The sequence below is a fragment of the Capricornis sumatraensis genome, chromosome 9 (genome assembly GCF_032405125.1).
Source record: "Capricornis sumatraensis isolate serow.1 chromosome 9, serow.2, whole genome shotgun sequence".
Classification (NCBI taxonomy): Eukaryota; Metazoa; Chordata; class Mammalia; order Artiodactyla; family Bovidae; genus Capricornis; species Capricornis sumatraensis.
In genome coordinates this window covers 81589166-81604174 of record NC_091077.1, presented here as the reverse complement: position 1 = coordinate 81604174, position 15009 = coordinate 81589166, and the positions used below count along the sequence as shown (strand labels likewise).

Below are 15009 nucleotides of genomic sequence, written 5' to 3'. Positions count from 1 at the left end.
TGCTATCTAGGTTGGTCATAACTTTTCTTCCAAGGAGCAAGTGTCTTTTAATTTCATGGCTGCAGTCACCATCTGCAGTGATTTTGGAGCCCCCAGAAATTAAGTCTGACACTGTTTCCACTGTTTCCCCATCTATTTCCCATGAAGTGATGGGACCAGATGCCATGATCTTCGTTTTCTGAATGTTGAGCTTTAAGCCAACTTTTTCACTCTCCTCTTTCACTTTCATCAAGAGGCTTTTTAGTTCCTCTTCACTTTCTGCCATAAGGGTGGTGTCATCTGCTTATCTGAGGTTATTGATATTTCTCCCAGCAATCTTGATTCCAGCTTGTGCTTCTTCCAGTCCAGTGTTTCTCATGATGTACTCTGCATAGAAGTTAAATAAGCAGGGTGACAATATACAGCCTTGATGTACTCCTTTTCCTATTTGGAACCAGTCTGTTGTTCCATGTCCAGTTCGAACTGTTGCTTCCTGACCTGCATACAGATTTCTCAAGAGGCAGGTCAGGTGGTCTGGTATTCCCATCTCTCTCAGAATTCTCCACAGTTTATTGTGATCTACACAGTCAAAGGCTTTGGCATAGTCAATAAAGCTAGAAATAGATGTTTTTCTGGAACTCTCTTGCTTTTTCCATGATCCAGCAGATGTTGGCAATTTGATCTCTGGTTCCTCTGCCTTTTCTAAAACCAGCTTGAACATCTGGAAGTTCACAGTTCACGTATTGCTGAAGCCTGGCTTGGAGAATTTTGAGCATTACTTTACTAGCATGTGAGATGAGTGCAATTGTGCGGTAGTTTGAGCATTCTTTGGCATTGCCTTTCTTAGGGATTGGAATGAAAACTGACCTTTTCCAGTCCTGTGGCCACTGCTGACGGGCTCGATAAAGGACAGAAGTGGTCTGGACCTAACAGAAGCAGAAGATATTAAGAAGAGGTGGCAAGAATACACAGAAGAACTGTACAAAAAAGATCTTCACGACCCAGATAATCATGATGGTGTGATCACTAATCTAGAGCCAAACATCCTGGAATGTGAAGTCAAGTGGGCCTTGGAAAACATCACTACAAACAAAGCTAGTGGAGGTGATGGAATTCCAGTTGAGCGGTTTAAATCCTGAAAGATGATGCTGTGAAAGTGCTGCACTCAATATGCCAGCAAATTTGGAAAACTCAGCACCCTTAATATCACCTTCTAAATGTACTCCTTTCCCAGTATTTCCCACACAGTAAATAACACAAATCATTCAACTGCTCAGAATGCAAATCATAAGTAACTCCTTTCTCACAGCCTACACGCATGCTTGCATGCTAGTTCTTATTCAACTTTTTGAGACCCTATGGACTATAGCCTGTCAGCCTCCTCTGTCCATAGGATTCTCCAGGCAAGAATACTGGAGTGGGTTGCCGTGCCCTCCTCCAGGGGATATTCCCAACCCAGGGATCGAACCCAGGTCTCTTATGCCTCCTGCTTTGGGAGGTTGGTTCTTTACCACTAGCGCCACCTCACAGCCTACAGTCCTGAGCAAATCTTGTTGGCTCCACCATCAAACTGTAAATCTAATCTCACCACTTTTTACCACCTTGGACAGAGACATGCATTATCTCCCAGCTGAAGTAGGGTAACACTCTCTCAACTGGCCTCACAGATTCATCTCTTAGTTTGTTTCTCCTCACAACAGCCAGAGTGAACCCACAAAAATATAAACCCTATCTTGTTACTCCCCTGCTGAAAACTTTTCAAAGGTATCCAATCACAGGAAGAGTAAACAGTCTTTACCATGGTCTACAGGCTCCACATGTCCCTGTGCACTCTCAGACCTCACCTATTGCCATACTACTCTTCAAGCACTCAGCTATGCCTTCCTTGATCCTTCAGCTCTTAAAAAGTCCCAGCCTCATGCTATACTTAGAAAGGATCCCTCTTCTTAGAAGACTTTACCCATATACCTATTTAGATGGCTGTCTTTCTTCAGCATCTCAGCTCAAATGTAATCTCCAGAGACAACTTCTAACATCCCCTACCCAGAGCAGCCAGCTGCCTCCCCACATCAATCACTGAACCAGGTGCATTTTCTCCATAGTACTTATCAATATGTAAAAGTATCTTTTTATGTTTAAGTACAGGAGGAGAAAGGAACGACAGAGGATGAGATGGCTGGATGGCATCACCGACTCGATAGACATGAGTCTGAGTGAACTCCGGGAGTTGGTGATGGACAGGGAGGCCTGGCATGCTGTGATTCATGAGGTCACAAAGAGTCGGACACGACTGAGCGACTAAACTGAACTGAACTGACACTTATATTTTGTCCTCTCATACCTAGAATATAAACTTTCTAAGAGCAGAAACCTTTATTTTGGAGTGCCTGGAACAGCAGGCAGGATCTAAGACATTTTTATAAAGTGTTGTGACATGAACCAACATCCCACAGAGCTTTCTTTTCTTTCTTTCTTATGGTAAGAAGTGGATTTATTTAGAAAGAAACACACTCCACAGAATGTGGGCCATCTCAGAATATGAGAGGCTCCAGAAAACTTTTATATCTATTTCACTCTCCAGGACAAGCTGAGTTCACTGAAACAATCAAGGTTCCACAAATAAAACAGCAGCTTTGGGAGTTCGGTCTCTCACTAGAGTGAGCTTTTAAATACTAGGTCACCTTGCTTTACTAAATGTTTTCCAATTTACTGTGCTTCTTGAGAGTAGGAGTTCAGGATCTTCTGAGGCCTAATTTTCCGAACTACAAGCACAAGGTACCCACCCCACCACACGCAGTCGCCCTGGGCCTCTCACTCAGCGCCTCAGAGCCCGCCCCGCGCGTTTGCTCAGAGCGCCTGCGCCGGGCGCTGGGCGCCGGGCTCATGCAAAGGCTTCTGGGATTGGTAGTCGCGGTTCCTTCCGTCCGCGGTATTCGCATAAAAAGAAACAAATCACAGCGAACATTAGATATCCCCGAATCGCACACAAATTAGATAAGACGCAGATTCTGGAAAGTGGTGCTGGCTTGTCGCTTTCTACCGAGGGGCGGCAGCCGGGATCAGGCGCGGCGCAGACAGCCTCAAGGGCCCTCGGCTGGGCGGGACTTGCTCGCGGGGGCTTGTGGCTCCTTCCTGCACTTCCTCTCTCTTTCGCTCAGGCCCGTGGCGCCGGCAGGATGGGTGAGTTGTCTCCTCTGCTGGGCCGAGTGGCCTGCACGTGCAACTTGGGGTTTCGGGGACCGGCGGGAAGATAGGAAACAGAGCGGTGAGGGAGAGCCATGGGAAGGGCCGGTGAGGAGCGCCGGGGGAGCGCCGCTGCTGCAGCCACATGGCCCGGCGGGAAGGGGCCTGGGCGTCGCGGAGCCGGAGTTAAGAGGGAAGCCAGAGCGCCGCAGCTTCCCCCGAGCGATGGCGCGGGGCTTCGTCCTTTTGAGAAAGTGTAGCCGTTGGAGCACTTGTTTCCACGTCTTAATTGATTCAAGGGGACCTTTGTGGTTTGGCCCGTGGGCCAAGGTGTGATGTCAGAGCCTGCCAGCCGGTAGTCTAGGTGAGGCTAATACGTGAGATAATGTGAAAAAATAAAAAACCGTGGGTGATTTTACTGCGGAATCTAAGGTGATTGTGATTTTTAGGCAAGTGTCGCGGTCTTCGTACTGCCAGGAAGCTCCGTAGCCACCGGCGAGACCAGAAGTGGCATGATAAGCAGTACAAGAAAGCCCATCTGGGCACAGCCCTGAAGGCCAACCCTTTTGGCGGCGCTTCTCACGCCAAGGGAATTGTGCTGGAAAAAGTGTAAGTGAAAGACCATTGTTGGTTCCTTCATGGTTTTAGTATGGTAACTCGGGATAAATGCACTTAAAGTTTGATGTAACTGCTAGGCTTTTGTGTGTTCACGTTTTTTGGAACGTTAGATAAGCTCGGAAGATTTTTAAGCGTTTAATACTATTTTAGAGGAATTGGGGTGACATCGGAGGAGAGAAAGTAACCATAAACAAGGGACATTGTGAGAGCTTAATGTGTGTGGAACTTTTAAGCAGTTTGCGCCCATCAACTGCTTCATCTTGGCATTCTGCAAGTTTCTGCTTGACAAAACATGGAGAGAAGTTACTTGCCTAATGTTATACAGCTAAGATTGAGCCACATGGATTTGCCAACACACAACTGTTTTTTGACTTTACAAAAGGATAACTTTGTGTAGCCCCATCAAATTGAATGAGGATTTGAATCCATTATTTCTAGCTCTAGTTCTTGGTTCATGTTTTATCGCTGTAAAGAGGCCGTAAGTTTGCCCTGATGTTAGTCTGATGAATTTAAGACTAAAGAAAAACTTAGCTGTAAGTTAGGGATTTAAGATTAAGTTGAAAAGGTAGGAATACTACAGTTTCTAATAAGCTTTATACTTCATGAAGTAAAACGTGTCCCTTTTCAGAAAGCCAAGTCACTGTTACACTGTTTATGTTTCAGAGGAGTTGAAGCCAAACAGCCAAATTCTGCTATCAGGAAGTGTGTCAGAGTTCAACTAATCAAGAATGGCAAAAAAATCACTGCTTTTGTACCCAATGATGGTTGCTTGAATTTTATTGAGGTGAGTGTTTTAGTTATCTTCTATTTTTAGGGGAGTTTCCCCCAGTTGTTTATAGGATGGATGGGTGTTTTGGGTGATTGCCACTTACACCAGAAGTAAACTGTTGGTTTTTTATTCCAGGAAAATGATGAAGTTCTGGTTGCTGGATTTGGTCGCAAAGGTCATGCTGTTGGTGACATTCCTGGAGTCCGCTTTAAGGTTGTCAAAGTAGCCAATGTCTCTCTTTTGGCTTTATACAAAGGCAAGAAGGAAAGACCAAGATCATAAATTTTGATGATGAAAGCACGATAGTAATAAATTTTCCTATACCAAAAATATGTTGTGTCCTGTTTTCCTCACCCAAGGAAAACTATTTCTAGAGTAAATGGGGATTCATAAAATTTTTTCTCCGTGGAATAAACCATATTAGTTAAAGCTGAAATAAATGTACAGTATGTTGAGAAAACTCAAAAGAGTTTCTAGTAGGAATCATTTTGAAATCTTGAGAAACATATTCTTGGATCTACCTCTGTAGGGATCCAATATTGTATATGCTCTGCTCAGGTTACTCTGCTTTTAGTGATTTCATTTTACCTAAAGGCCATCAACATGTTGTAATTGAGTTTACAGTAGCAAAATTTAGGCATTAACACGATGTAGTAGGTAGGTGTTAATGAAAGTGTATGCCAAGCAAATTAAGGCAGAGGGGAAAAGTAAGGGAGACCAGTTATGGTCTAGGTTTTATGTGTCTTGAGCTTGTCACTAAAGTAGATTTTTGACCTTAAGATTTGCTTTGAGGCACACTAATGGAAGTGTCTAGGTAGAAATGGTCTAGATGGCTTACATTTTGATAATTGAAGCTTAGATATTAGTTGGATACATAGGGATCCCCTGCCCACAGATTGCTTTCAAAATTACCATAGGAAGAAATGATATAATTATATCTAAAACTTACTAGCCTTACAAAATCTATGGTCTGAACTGCTTTCGGCAACATCAGGTATGAGTTAATTTGCTCTCTGATCAAAGTCTAGTGTTAGGTTATGTTTTGGATATTTGGGCTTCCCTTGTGGCTCAGCTGGTAAAGAATCCACCTGCAATATGGGAGACCTGGGTTGGAAAGATACCCTGGAGAAGAGAAAGGCTACCCACTCCAGTTTTCTTGCCTAGAGAATTCCATGGACTGGTATAGTCCATGGGGTCACAAAGAGTCAGACACAGCTGAGCAACTTTCAGGATATTTGGAAAATGGAGGTTTTAGGCTTTCTATCTTTAGATCAAGAACAGAAAATCCTTACTGTGGCATAGGAGACCTTGTTGTGTTTTCTGCCTGCTTAGCATCACTGACCTCTCACTTTCTCAAACCTGGATTTCCCATCCATCTTCAGGAAGCACCTGGTAGGTTGCCTACTACTCCCACCACAAAGCACTGATCCCAAATTCACATTTCACATTTGTGCTTACATTTATCACAACTGTGTGATTATTTCTTTCCACGAGGGTTCAGTTCAGTTGCTCAGACCGGTCCAACTGCAACCCTGCGGAATGCAGCACGCCAGGCCTCCCTGTCCATCACCAACTCCTGGAGCTTACTCAAACTTCCCATCCAACCATCTCATCCTCTGTCATCCTCTTCTTCCTTTCCCAGCATCAGGGGTCTTTCCAATGAGTCAGTTCTTCCTATCAGGTGGCCACAAGTATTGGAGTTTCAGCTCCAGCATCAGTCCTTCCAATGAATATTCAAGACCGGTTTCCTTTAGGATTGACTGGATAGCCCTGCAGTCCAAGGAACGTTCAAGAATCTTCTCCAACACCACAGTTCAAAAGCGTCAATTCTTCGGTGCTCAGCTTTCTTTATAGTCCAACTCACATCCCTACAGGACTACTGGAAAAACCGTAGCTTTGACTAGACAGACCTTTGTTGCAAAGTAATGTCTGCTTTTTAATACGCTGTGTGAAAGTGAGATGGCTCAGTCGTGTCCAACTCTTTGTGACCCCATGGACTGTAGCATACTGGGCTCCTCTGTCCATGGCATTTTCTGGGCAAAGATACTGCAGTGGGTTGCCATTTGCTTCTCCAGAGGATCTTCCTGACCCAGGGATCGAACCCAGGTCTAACTTACCTTCCAAGGAGCAAGCATCTTTTAATTTCATGGCTGCAGTCACCATCTGCAGTGATTTTGGAGCCTCCCTTGAAAAAGTCTCTGTTTCTGTTGTTTCCCCATCTGTTTGCCATGAAGTGATGGGACTGGATGTCATGATCTTAGTTTTCTGAATGTTGAGTTTTAAGCCTACTTTTTCACTCTCCTCAACTTTCAAGAGGCTCTTCAGTTCTTTTTCACTTTCTGCCATAAGGGTGGTGTCATTTGCGTATCTGAGGTTATAGATATTTCTCCCTGGCAGTCTAGATTCCAGCTTGTACTTCAGCCCAGCATTTTGCATGATGAACTCTGCATATAAGTTAATAAGCAAGGTGCCAGTATACAGCCTTGACATACTCCTTTCCCGATTTGGAATCAGTCTGTTGTTCCACGTCCAGTTCTAACTTGCTTCTTGACCTGCATACATATTTCTCAGGAGGCAGGTAAGGTGGTCTGGTATTCCCATCTCTTGAAGAATTTTCCACAATTTGTTGTGATCCACACAAAGGCTTTGGCATAGTAAATAAAGCAGAAGTAGTTGTTTTTCTGGAACTCTTGATTTTTTGATGAGCCAACGGGATGTTGGCAATTTGATCTCTGGTTCCTCTGCCTTTTCTACATCCAGCTTAAACATCTGGAAGTTCATGGTTCATGTAATGTTGAAGCCTGGCTTGGAGAATTTTAAGCATTACTTTGCTAGCGTGTGAGATGAGTGCAGTTGTGCAGCAGTTTGAACATTCTTTGGCATTGCCTTTCTTTGGGATTGAAATGAAAAACGGTAGAGACGGCATTTTTTAATTGAAATTAACATAAGATGTACATGTTAATTTGGTCTGCCTGCAATTCAGGAGACCTGGGTTCCATCCTTGAGTCAGAAGGAGAAGGGAATGGCAACCCAGGATCCTGGTGGGCAACAGTACATGGGGTTGGATATGACTGAGTGACTAACACAGTTCATGATTGCCATGCCAGCTCTTTGTAGCGCCTGCAATTGCAGTCACTGGTTAAAAACCATTCCCAAAAGCTGACCAAATGCTTCTGGATGGGTGTAACTGATCCAAAGCAGAAGCCCCTGGGCCTCACTCACCTAGACTAAGGAGGCTGTGGAGGGCTGTGTGGTTTCACCCCGGGGCTCAGTCCTAGGAATACGTAGGAGGGTGTGGCTCTGCCAGCAGGAAACTCTACTCCAGTGGGTGTGCAGAAATGTGGAGGAGTCGGGATGAGGGCCTAGAGGAACACCTCCTCCAGCATCTAGCTCACGCAGCCCTGAGAAGTCAAGATGAACAAGGCTGGATGGAGTTAAGACACCCTGCAATGAAGGCTCGTGCTTGTCTCCTGGGTGCCCCAGGATGCCCTGTCCTGTGACAACTGACTGACCCATAAATCCACACACGTGCCTCAGACCCAAATGTTTGATCCTGATGTGAGTTCTCTTTGCCTCCTGTGTAGTCCCACCATCCCACCCCTTAGTCCCCCAGCACCTTGTGATCAAAGCCCCTTCATTCTTGGATCCTCTTGAACCTGACCCTCCTGTAAGGAGAGAAATGAGGCACTAACCTTGGGTGCATATTTTAAATAATCCCAGCAGCTCGTGGCGGCTCCATGGACTATACAGTCCATGGAATTCTCCAGGCCAGAATACCGGAATGGGTAGCATTTCCTTTTTTCCAGCAGATCTTCCTGACCCAGGAACCAAACCGGGTCTCCTGCATTGCAAGTAGCTTCTTTACCAGCTGAGCTACCAGGGAAGCCCTTGGGAGAAAAGTTAATTCTAAAATTTATATGTAAAGGCACTGGACTAGCTAAAACATCATGGAAAATGAATAAAGATGAAGGAATCACAAACTGATTTTAAGACTTAGTTTGTAGCTACAGAACTCAAGAGAGTTTGATATTGGAGGAGGGACAGACAGATCAGTAAACTAGAAGACTGAGTAGGCTTATACAGGTATGACCAACTGATTTTTGAGAGATACAAAAGCACTTTAGTGGTGGACAGATAATATTTTCAGTATATAGGGTGGTGGACTTTGATTAGCAAGAAAGTGGGCTTAAACCTAAATTTCCCACCTTATACAAAAATTAACTCAAAATGGATCATATATCTGAATATAAGAAAGCTATAAAGACTTTAGAAGGCAGAAAAGTTTCATGACAGACTTAGGTGAAGAGTTGTACAACATTATACCAAAAGCACATTCCAGAAGAAGAAAGCATAATTTGGTCTTCATCAAAATTAAAATATTTTGTTCTGTGAAATACTTTGTTAAAAGGATGAAAAGAAACTATAGCCTGGGAAAAAATATTTGCAAATCATATACCCAATGAAAGACTTGTATCCAAAATATATGAAGAACTTGCTAATCTCAAAGTAAGAAAACAACGCTATTGCAAAATGGGTGAATGAACAAACACTTCACTGAAGAGATGACAAGCACATGAAAAGATGATTAATATCATCTGCCATTAGAAAATGCAAATTAAAAATATGAGATATCAGAATACAAGTACCAAATGTCTAAAGTAAAAAAAACACCAAGGACTGGTGAGCAACTGGATTGTTGGTAGGACTCTGAAATTGTATAAAGTTAACATATAACTAGGATCCAGCAATTGCACTCCTGGGTAGTTATTACATAGAAATGAAATGTCTGCCCACACAAATCTTGTGCACACATGTTCGTGGCAACTGTATTTGTGATAGCCAAATACTAAATACTAAGCCCTTCAGTGGGCAAATAAACTGGTTATATCCATAAATGAATGCTACTCAGTTGTAAGACATGTCACATGCAACAACTTCTTTGAATATAGTGGTATGCTAAGTACAAAAAGCCAGTCTCAAAGGGTTACATACATCTTGTATCATTTCATTGATATAAACTTCTTGAAATGACAAAATTACAGCAATAAAGAAGATGTGGGTGGTTGCCATGGATGAATGATGGGGGTAGAGTCAAACTATAAAGGGTGGCAGAAGGCAATGTGTGTATGTGTTGATGGAACAGCTGTGTCCTGATTGTGGAGGTGTTCCCACAAATCAATACTTGGGATGGAATTTCATAGTCCCCCAAAAGTATATATAAAAATTCATGAAATGCAAGTTAAGTTCTGTAGTTTAGTTAAGACTATTGTAATGTCACCAGACCACCTGACCTGCCTCTTCAGAAATCCATATGCAGGCCAGGAAGCAAGTTAGAACTGGACATGGAACAACAGACTGGTTCCAAATAGGAAAAGGAGTACGTCAAGGCTGTATATTGTCACCCTGCTTATTTAACTTATATGCAGAGTACATCATGAGAAACGCTGGACTGGAAGAAACACAAGCTGGAATCAAGATTGCTGGGAGAAATATCAATAACCTCAGATATGCAGATGACACCACCCTTATGGCAGAAAGTGAAGAGGAACTAGAAAGCCTCTTGATGGAAGTAAAAGAGGAGAGTGAAAAAGTTAGCTTAAAGCTCAACATTCAGAAAACGAAGATCATGGCATCTGGTCCCATCACTTCATGGGAAATAGATGGAGAAACAGTGGAAACAGTGTCAGACTTTATTTTCTTGGGCTCCAAAATCACTGCAGATGGTGACTGCAGCCATGAAATTAAAAGACGCTTACTCCTTGGAAGAAAAGTTATGACCAACCTAGATAGCATATTCAAAAGCAGAGACATTACTTTGCCGACTAAGGTCCGTCTAGTCAAGGCTATGGTTTTTCCAGTAGTCATGTATGGATGTGAGAGTTGGACTGTGAAGAAGGCTGAGAGCCGAAGAATTGATGCTTTTGAAGTGTGGTGTTGGAGAAGACTATTGAGAGTCCCTTGGACTGCAAGGAGATCCAACCAGTCCATTCTGAAGGAGATCAGCCCTGGGATTTCTTTGGAAGGACTGATGCTAAAGCTGAGGCTCCAGTACTTTGGCCACCTCATGCAAAGAGTTGACTCATTGGAAAAGACTCTGATGCTGGGAGGGATTGGGGGCAGGAGGAGAAGGGGACGACAGAGGATGAAATGGCTGGATGGCATCACTGATTCAATGGACGCTAGTCTGAGTGACCTCCGGGAGTTGGTGATGGACAGGGAGGCCTGGCGTGCTGCGATTCATGGGGTTGCAAAGAGTCGGACACGACTGAGCGACTGAACTGAACTGAACTGAATGACAGTTTTACTCATTTTGAAAATATACCCTTGGTTATCGAATATGCTATTAAGCCGAATTTGGGTGAAGTATACAAACTATTCTTTTTGCAACTTCTTGTGATTCTTAGTTATAAATTAAAAGGTTTAAAAATTGTGAATAAGTAATTATTTAACTTTTGTTACCCCTTATATTTGCTTAGCAAACTCCAAACAAATCAGAAATTGTTAATGGAAAAAGAATCTGGAGACCATGTAATCCTGTGGTCCCCAAATCCAGGACATCAGAGTCCCTAAGGCATTTGTTAGACTGTACAAATACCCTTGGTCTTCTGGGAAACAATCTTTACAGTTTTCTAGGAAAACTTGTCTTATTGACAAGCTGTCAAGCATTCTTTATGAAGCCAAGGGTGCTTTCCTCTCTTATGGGGATACCACTGCTGTATTTCAGCCACCTCTTAAGTCAGAAGCCCAAGATAGCCCAAAAAAGATAGCTTTTAAGTATTTTTGAAACATTTTGTCCAAGTAATCAGCATAGTTGAAACCAGAAACAGTCTATCCTTTAAGATATTCCTATTGGAGATGCACCTCATAGCAAAATAATAAAGACTACCTTACAGGTGGCTGCTTAGCAAATTGTGGAATAAATGTATACCAGGTATTTAATAAGAGTTTTTGTTGTATACCTTATGAAAGGAAGGGGATAGTATGACACAACTGGTAACTGTGTCATACTATGTGTGTTTATATGGAAATGTTGAAACACCAGTTTCAACTGGTAGTCTTCAAACAAAATTTAAACTGTATTAGGGAAATAATACTTGAAACATAAGTTTTTTTCCTTTTATTTTTTGAAAGAGTTGAGAGACAGTTTGTGGTCTTATATTTCCATATAAACTGTGTTTATATGGAAATGTTGAAATACCAGTTACTGATGGTCTTCAAAAAAAATTTAAACTGTATTAGGGAAATAATACTTGAAACATACGTTTTTTTTTTTTCCTCTTATTTTTTGATAGAGCTGAGAGACAGTTCTAAATTGACGGCTATGAAAATTTGAATGTGTGTCTATATACGAATTTTCTGTGTTTCATTCAAGGTTAATCACGCTGTGGGTAACATTCTTGGATTCTGTTTCAAGGTTGTCAAAGCTAACATTTCTTTATTGGTTTTACATAAAGTTGAGAAAAGAGACTAAGATCATAAATTACCATATTATAATAAAATTCACTAACAGCTACATGTATAATCTTTATTCAAACCTATAAAATCTGTTTAAATGGATCTTGCAAGTATTAACTCATAATTCTTATGATATTATACTTGAGGGGATGGATAGACTTGGCAGGTTGTACTAAGCATTCTTAGTTTCTAGCACAATTTCTATCCACATTATTTGGTAAAATGACATTATGTTTATTAGTATGTGAGGAAAAGAAGTGGACTTTTTAAAGCGTATTGTCATGGTAATGTCACCACAGGAGTTTTCAAGCAAAATACTAAAGCATCTAACAATTAAATGTTTTTAGCATACATTGTCTCATGGGGAAAATCATTTTTACAGTGATCATTTGAAGGAACCCAGTAACACTTTCACTTTTTTCCAGGAGTGACAGATAACCAGTATTTCCAAATAAGCACACGAACAGTTGCCATTTCATTCAGACTGTCACTTAAGCCTTCAGTGTGCGGTGTGTGTCTTCAAAATGAGGAAGCCACACCCACCCGGCCCTTAGAGCTTGAGCCAGGCCTGTCGAGTGTCACTGACCACCCCTGCTTCCCAGAGGACCTGAAGCTTTCAAAGAGCAATTCGGAGGCTAAGGAGAGCTCCTCCTGTAGGAGGGAGAGGACAAAACTGTGGCCCCAGATCGCTCTTCAGATAGACCCTCCAGTCAGAAGTGCCAGCTTCCTCCACAGATTCCTACGAATTGTCTGATCTACTCACAGTGTAGGAGTTTTCATTTGTTTAGCTTTCTAAACCTCTTTCACTGGAGTTAACTGGCGGCAGAACAATGGGTCATATTACCTAGCTGGGTTAAAAGTGTAGGACACGCTGAGCATACCCATTTTTTCAGTTGAGTCTAGCTGCTGATAAATATAATGCTTCTGTACCTCTTTATCAACCAGCAAATGTTTAAAACTGTACAATAGTGGGAGAGTGAGCCACATTCTAAGTAATATTTTTTTATGCCAATCATACCTGAGAACAGTTGAGGGAAATCTTTCTTGTTGAAACACATTTTGTCCATTAACACCTGCTTTGGAAATGATGTGAAATAGATGTTTTGTCCCATCTTTCTCCCCCTCAACAGCTTTGTGAATTTGTTTATCCAGTTTATGAGAAGATTTGTCATCTCTGGAGAAGGAAATGGCAGCCCACTGCAGGCAACCCAATTCTTGCCTGGAAAATCCATGGACAAAGGAGCCTGGCGGGCTACAGTCCATGGGGTCACAAAGAGTCAGACACGATGAGCAACTGAGCCTGTTGTTTCTATGTAGCCTGACAGCTTCTGGTATTCTGTTTTTGTGTGAGTTTGCAGGTAAATTGGACCACACTGCCTCTCCTTTGGTTCGCAACAGATTTCAAGTATTTCCTTAGAATTTCAGTTCCAGTATATACAATAGTTGACTGTGTTCATTCTATATTTTACACATTTTCTTATGTTTATAATTAAGTAGTTTTTTCCTCCTTGTCACATTACCCTTCTTCCTGCCCATAACATAACACAGGGGTGTGTGTGTGTGTGTGTGTGTGTGTGTGTGTGTGTGTGTGTGTGTGTGTAACAGAAGAAAGCAATTGTGAATGACATTTATTGACCAAGATTCTTGATTTTGGATTAGATTTCAGAGGGTCTAGAAATCTCCTGAAGCTGTATGCAGAATTTTCTGATATAAATATGTACATGTGCGTATGCATACATATATACATATACACCCACAAATAAATATTTTTCTGAAAAGGAGGTCTATATACTTTTTCAGATTTTTGAAGTGGTTTATTCCCAAGAAACCAACTACTGTTTAAGCTTTACAGCAATTGTTACGTAATTTTCAGTTTACTCACAGCTGAGAACAGTTGTGAGAGGTTGCCTGTGGTCTGACATGATTTATGGAATGTCCCCAGTATGGGGAAGATCTGTGGATGCACGACCCAGGCTGCACACCCTGCGACCTGCACATTTCATATTAGCTCTGATGGGATCAGCTAATGTAAGCAGGGAGCAGTGAGTCATTTTAAATGAAGGTTACTCAATGTCACTGGTAAATGCAGAATCAGAGAGTATTAGGACTTACCTGATGTTCCAGTGGTTAAGACTCTGCACTGCCAATTCGGGGGGCCTGGGTTCGATCCCTGGTCAAGTTAACTAAGATCCTACATGCTGTACAGCATGACCAAAAGAAAAAAAAGAAGACCCCCGGAATAAAAGCAGAGGACCAAAAACCCAAAGGCACTTCGGCACCTAAGACTGACGTAAAACTTGACAGATCAAATAAAAAATGTGCAGTTAAGAAAAAAAAATTGACACAACACCTGTGTTTGCTTTAAAATATTTGAGTAAATATAAAAATTTTTTTAAGGGTTAAATGAACCAAATAGGGCAAATCTCAGTAATTGCTGATTCTGATTGATAGGTATGTTAAAATTCATTGTAATATCTTCTTTACTTTTGGGTATGGATGAAATTTCCCATAATAAATTTTTTTTAATCACATACGCATCCTAACTGTTTAATTGCTGCACTCTCTGGTTGTACTAGAGCCAGTACAGTCAGCTCTGATAGAGGCAAAATGAAGACGTGGAACAATCACATGGACAGTACAGAAGTGGGAAACTAACCCTGGCAGTGCTGAGAAACACAGGATACATCAGGAAGAAACAAAGCTGAGAATCCACGCATAGCAAGGCTAGTTGAGAAAAATAATCGGTTCAATAATAAAAAGCACAGTAAACTAAAATCATTTTCAAAGATTTTAGGAAATGGTAAAACACAGACTGCTTTGGGGAATGCAAATTGGTATAGCCTTATTAGGCTTCCCTACCACTCAGAAGGTAAAGCGTCCGCCTGCAATGCGGAAGACCTGGGTTCGATCCCTGGATCAGGAAGATCCCCTGGAGAAGAAACAGCAACCACTCCAGTATTCTTGCCTGGAAAATTCCAAGGATGCAGGAATTTCTTGCCTGGTAG

The 15009-nt window shown here is 42.0% G+C and overlaps 1 protein-coding gene across 1 annotated transcript; it reads left to right on the top strand.

The window, feature by feature from the left end:
* The first annotated feature begins 2994 nt into the window (after nucleotides 1-2994).
* On the top strand, nucleotides 2995-4933 carry RPS23 (ribosomal protein S23). The gene is made up of 4 exons (XM_068980397.1): nucleotides 2995-3159; nucleotides 3612-3771; nucleotides 4444-4564; nucleotides 4685-4933. The coding sequence occupies exons 1-4, from the start codon at nucleotides 3156-3158 to the stop codon at nucleotides 4829-4831; spliced, it is 432 nt and encodes a 143-aa protein (XP_068836498.1). The 5' UTR covers nucleotides 2995-3155; the 3' UTR covers nucleotides 4832-4933.
* Nucleotides 4934-15009: the final 10076 nt, after the last annotated feature.